We start from the raw sequence: 5,772 nt of genomic DNA on the forward strand, positions 1-5,772 counted from the left end.
AGTATTGTAGCCTAGTTTAGAGAAATTCTATTTTCACTCCATCGGCATTACGTATTTTAGCATCCCACTCACTGTGATGAGAATGAATGCATAGGGCATAATGAAATAAACTGTATATCAAATTGTTTTCATCGTTTCTCAGTGCTTGAAATAACAATATTAACAGTGGTTGTGTTTTGTAATGGAAAATGTACTAACAATCATTTATTTATTTTCAGCAAGCAAGAAACCAGACAAGCCTCTGATCATCTCTGACATAAAGAAAGGCAGCATAGCACACAGGTATCAAGTATGAATAAATATATATCTATATGTGATGTATATGTCATATTTTAAAGTAGCAATATGTATTCTGTCGGTTGCAATTTGCAACCTCAAAAGTAGATGCCATTAAATCACGCCTTTAAATAATGTTGCATTGCATTTAACAAGAATTGTTGGTTAAACAAAAAACACTGCTTACCCAAGTACAGCCTAAGTCATCTAGTATTATGTAATGATTGCATAAATAAATGTTTATCCCATGTGGTTATATGCTAAGATAGTCAATGCTGGTCTTTGGTTTCTGTGGCACACTGCGAGTCACTCTTCTAAACCAGGAACTGAACCACATTCCCTCTGTCTGACTGGAGATTATTTATCAGGAACGAAAGGAAACCATACCTTGCCCTCTGTATTATACAAGCCTAATTGGATTGAGCGGCCAAAACTGGATCAGTAGGACGAAGCAGCCACATTTACAGAGCTAGGGAGGGAGGGAGGGAGAAAATGGGTGAGAGCAAGGGAGAGATCTCTCTGTCGATTAAGGTAAGGTTAGGGTCACCCCCATCTCCCTCCCTCTCTCTCTCTCTCTCTCTCTCTCTCTCTCGCTCTCTCGTCTTCAGAAAACGTGCTAATTGGATTCACACTGTATGAGTCAGACAAATCCTGCTGCTGTGTTGTTGTGATCATCTTGTCCCCTTGTGTGTACGTCTGGGTGTGCGTGCGTGTGTGTGCGTGCGTGCGTGTGTGTGCTTCCCATGGCCATCATTCTGCCCGGCAGAACAGGCACCCTGGAGCCCGGGGACATGCTGCTGGCCATCGACAACGTGCGTCTGGAGCACTGCACCATGGAGGACGCCATGCACGTCCTGCAGCAGGCCGAGGACATGGTGAAGCTTAGAGTGCAGAAGGACGAGGACAACATGGGTACGACCCCGCATCGGGCCCAACTAACGACGCTGCTCAGAGAGAATAGAGACTCACCAAACACTGTAGACTCACACACTCATGGGGGGGAAGTGTAGTGGTCACCCGCCCATGGCTAAAAGGTTGTGAGTTCGAAGCCCGGTGTACACGTTTCTTGCGGAAGGCTGCTTGAGCAAGAGTCCGAACCCCTTACCTGCTCGTGAATGACATCTATAGTTCACACTGTCACCGCCAATTAAAACGTCCACTAAATAGTAAATAGTTACAAATAATCAATATGATATTTCAGCATGTTCCCTAGCTATATTCACTCCACACCAACACATAAATACATTTAATCAGGATGATCAAAGACAGACCCCAAGTGTAAACTATGAAGGACAGAGAGACCTATGTCTTCACGGGCTGTTTTTGTTCCCCTTCCTCGTTTGGATGCGTTCAGACGAGCTGGAAATGTCGGGGTCCATCATCTACACGGTGGAGCTGAAACGCTACAATGGGCCTCTGGGCATCACCATCTCGGGCACAGAGGAGCCCTTCGACCCCATTGTGATCTCTGGCCTCACCAAGAAGGGTCTGGCGGAGAGGTGAGCAAGTGTTGACCCCGAAGAGAGACGTCTAGGCCAGCTCAAAGAGTCGCCTGTGGCCTGGTTTAGAAACCGCAGAATGGCTCTTCTGTTAAACGGAGCCATAAAGTGTAACAATAGCTCTTCCCTTTTTTATTTTCTGCCTCTCGCTGTGTAACAAGCAGCTGCTTTGTTGTTTGTTATGTACTGAAGAAGAGCCCAAACAATGACTGGGTGACCACTGTCTGAGACCCCCCCCCCCCCCCCCCCTCCACACTGTCTGTGTTTTGAAGGACCGGTGCCATCCATGTGGGGGACCGGGTCCTGGCGATCAACGGGGTCAGTCTGAAGGGGAAGCCGCTCAGCGAGGCCATCCATCTGCTTCAGATGGCCGGCGAGTCGGTCACGCTCAAAATCAAGAAGCAGGTGGACAGTACGTTGTCGTCGGCCCCTGGAGTTTATATCTGTCGGAGAAAGCCTCTATAATGACCGTTCTGTATGTGTCCGGTAACATGAAGGGCTAGAGGGCCAGGGGTTCACCTCCTCCTCCCTCTTCTCCCGCTGGTTCCCCAGAGCGAGAAGCCCAGCAGTCTGTAGAGCAGACAGGGTTCCTGAGCGACCCAGAGGAGGACTTCCTGAACGACTCCCAGAAGGCCGGCAAGTGCTGTGAGGTCTATTCGGCCAACGTTCCCAGTATAGACTCGGCCATGAGCTCCTGGGACGGCTCCGGGTTCGATGCCGGATACTGTAGCCAAGGTGGGCTCATAATAATAACAAGGGTTTTCCTCCATGTTTTTTCTTCCGCCTATCGATTCTCATCAAATCGTTTTAATGTGATGTGATCAGGGACGTACCTCCACAAGGCGTCGGACCTGACGCTGAATCCCAGCGAGTGGCGGAACACCAAACACAGAGGCAACGCCGGCAGCACGCGGCATCAGCACGCCACCGCTGCGTACGACCGCAGGTTCACCGAGGAGGAGTGGGACAAGGGGCCTGGGTGAGAGCACGCGTCCAGCTGCTGTTGGGAGTTTCCTCCCCGTCTGCCATTTTTGTTTGTGGGGACAGCCTTCTAAGCCGTGCTGCTTAACAGTAAATGGTGGCTTTGTGCGATACTTATTATTATTGGGGATTTGCGATGGCTTTCTGAAGTTTCTTTGAAGTTTCTTTTGAAAAGCGGATGGTTGGAAAAGTTTTTGTCCGTCATTTATCCTCGACTGTCCTTATCTTGTCTACTTGCGGTCGTCTTTTTGTGTCTTTCTTCGCAAACCCTCTCCACACATCCCTTTTAGGGTCCAAGGACCCCTCAGCCCTGTATTTTCTTTGGGAGAGGCAATTCTTGGGTTTTATTGTTTACTTTTTCCACATGAAGGCTGTTACTAAAAGAAGACAATTTTCATTTATTTGCTTCAAAAGAAAGCGATAACAATACCCTTCATTGTGGTCCTGACAGAGGTTTTTTTAAAATACAAACCACAATACCCAGTCAACTTCAGGACAGCAGGGGCTGCTCTCACGTTTTGGTTCCTGCACCGTCACAGATTTGTCAGCCCCCCTCGTGGCCACGGCGCCCTCCCCCACCAGGGAGACAGCTTCTGGTCCCAGGCCCTGCAGGACCTTGAGACCTGTGGCCAATCGGAGATCATCAGAGAGCTGGAGGTAGGTTGACCCCCCCCCCCCCCCCCCCACCATCTGCCTGGCCTCACTCTTTTATTCATAGGCCCCTGTCGGCCTAAGTGACCGATGGGATGACGCGCTATGATAATCACCAAAGTGCGTTAGCTCTTATTAACTCTGACAGGCCGGGGTTAAACGCCTCCTGTCCCACTGATCATCAAAGCCTCCTGTCCTACTGTCTTATATTTACATTGTTTGTGTGCACGCACGCGCCATTTCCTCTCTCCTACCCCCCTCTCGCCTGCTCTCTCTCTCCCTCTCTGCACCGTCCACCCTTGACATCTTTTTGCTTACATACACTATCCACATGACCCCCTCCACATGAGTCCCTCTCCTCCCTCCCCCCCAGGCCTCCATGACGAGCAGCAACCTTAGCCTGTACTTGGACGAGACAAAGTCCCACGAGGACTCTGTGTTCCAGACCACGCTGAGGAGGGAGGGGCCCCGCGACGAGCCCAGGGCCAAGGGCTCACTGGGCCGCTCCGCCGGGGCCAGGCATGCCCCGGCAATGGGCAGCATGGGGAACGGAGGCCTGACCGAAAACTTGTCCCCCACCGCTCTGGAGCTGCACAAGGTACCGAGGAGGAACGCCAGAATGTGTTGAAAAGGTTACACAACAAACGCTTTACCCTGTGGGTTAACTTGCTGACCTCCAAGCGCCCCAACACTGGGTGGTGGGATTCTGACAACCACAACAACTCAACGTTGGCTCATCGGTTACTTGGCAGCAAGGGTTATATTTTCTAATGTTGAAACCACACATCAACCCCGCCACCGCTGGCTCGGTGAACACGGACCACAGGAAGGGACATGGCGGCATCTGCCTTTCACCGCATTCTTAATCACCACCTGAGATTATTGTCCCAACAAGCACGTCCAGGGGGAATTCACCTCTTCTTTATTTATCGCACGCAGTTTCCCTTCCATCCACCCGAGTTATTTTACCTCCCGTGTTCTGCCTGAGCACGCGATGCCCATCATCATCGTCCTCCTCACTGCCGCGGTGGCGTAGTGGGACTCTTGGGTCAGGCCAGTCAGGACTTGCAGGGTGTTTACATGGCAGGAGACAAACGCAAGGACAACAGTCATTACACAGCATCTCTTCCCACAAGCCGCGGCTCCGAGTGTGTTTACCCGCTCTCCTCCGGCCACACGCTGCGTCGATACACATCCTGGAGAGGTTCTGTGTTGCTGTAATTAAACCGCTGCATGCGATTTACTTTGGGGCCGTTCAGTGGGATGTTGTTGTTGTTGTGGTGGACGGCGGTCGTCACACAAGAGGCCCACTGGTACAGGGAGAAATACACATTGTATTGCTCAAGCTTGATTATAAACACCGTCCTTGGCCTCGTGCTGAATTGCTAGCCAACCGTGATTAGGTTAGATAATATGGAGAAAAACAGCTACCCATATGAAAGCGTGTCCTTGGGAAAATATTTGTTTTGAAAGGAAGTAGAAACCGGTCGTCCCAGCAACGGACGACTTGCTGTTTTAATCCTTTTATTTTCTACTGGCAAAAAGCATTAAGTTGTCTCCGGCGAGATCGCTATCCGCCTCGCTGCTGGTTGACATGAGCCCTGGTGGTCACATGTCAACCTGTGGGGGCAGCCAATGGGGAGCCTCTGATGTACTCGCGGCCCTTTTGAGTTGCCATAGTAGCGCCAGTGTGAGCTTACTGAAATGCGGTCCATGAATTTGCTCCTGTGAGGAGATCCTGGGGAACAATTGCCTCTTGTGTCTCACGGGACCGTCTTCAAGCAAACTGTCCTCCATCTGTGTGTGTGTGTGTGTGTGTGTGTGTGGGTGACCCTGAACCCTTGTGTGTGACGGCCTCCCCCCTCTAGGTGACCCTGAGGAAGGGCCGTGAGAGCTGCGACTTTGGCTTCAGCGTGTCGGACGGCCTCCTGGAGAAGGGGGTGTTCGTCAACATGATCCGTCCGGACGGCCCCGCCGACCAGGCGGGGCTGAAGCCCTACGACCGCATCCTGCAGGTGGCTTCTCTTTTACTGACGCGTCGCATGCACGTCTCTTTATAAGCTCATCTTTCTTATCCATTTATCTCTAGCGTTCCAGATAAATACATAAGAAAGATGAGGTGGCTCACACCGGGTAGAGAGCGTACCATATAGGCTCAGTCCTGAACGCAGCGACCCGGGTTTGAATCCTGATTGTGTTTGTTTGCTGCATGTCCCCCCCCCCCCCCCCCCCCTCTATCTCCCATACCCTCCTCTCTTTCTCACTCTATAATAAAGGGTTAGGTCTAAAAATCGTTAGAAAAGAAAGACGAGGTAGAGATTGTGATTAGAGCGTACTGTTGACCTCCCCTCCTCCCGTCTCGCAG

At 51.0% G+C, this 5,772-nt stretch overlaps 1 protein-coding gene across 3 annotated transcripts in view; it reads left to right on the forward strand.

Annotated features, from left to right (window-relative positions):
* The window catches only part of LOC132455912 (glutamate receptor-interacting protein 2-like), a 28,605-nt gene that overhangs the window by 19,540 nt on the left and 3,293 nt on the right, over positions 1-5,772 (forward strand). For all 3 annotated transcript variants that reach the window (XM_060049994.1, XM_060050002.1, XM_060050011.1), the window contains exons 15-23: positions 219-282; positions 1,043-1,188; positions 1,631-1,775; positions 2,048-2,187; positions 2,328-2,510; positions 2,601-2,754; positions 3,296-3,413; positions 3,781-4,005; positions 5,276-5,422. In XM_060049994.1, coding sequence (XP_059905977.1) covers positions 219-282; positions 1,043-1,188; positions 1,631-1,775; positions 2,048-2,187; positions 2,328-2,510; positions 2,601-2,754; positions 3,296-3,413; positions 3,781-4,005; positions 5,276-5,422 — 1,322 coding nt within the window. The remainder of the gene's footprint in view (positions 1-218; positions 283-1,042; positions 1,189-1,630; positions 1,776-2,047; positions 2,188-2,327; positions 2,511-2,600; positions 2,755-3,295; positions 3,414-3,780; positions 4,006-5,275; positions 5,423-5,772) is intronic.

This window comes from Gadus macrocephalus, chromosome 1, assembly GCF_031168955.1.
Source record: "Gadus macrocephalus chromosome 1, ASM3116895v1".
Taxonomy (NCBI): Eukaryota; Metazoa; Chordata; class Actinopteri; order Gadiformes; family Gadidae; genus Gadus; species Gadus macrocephalus.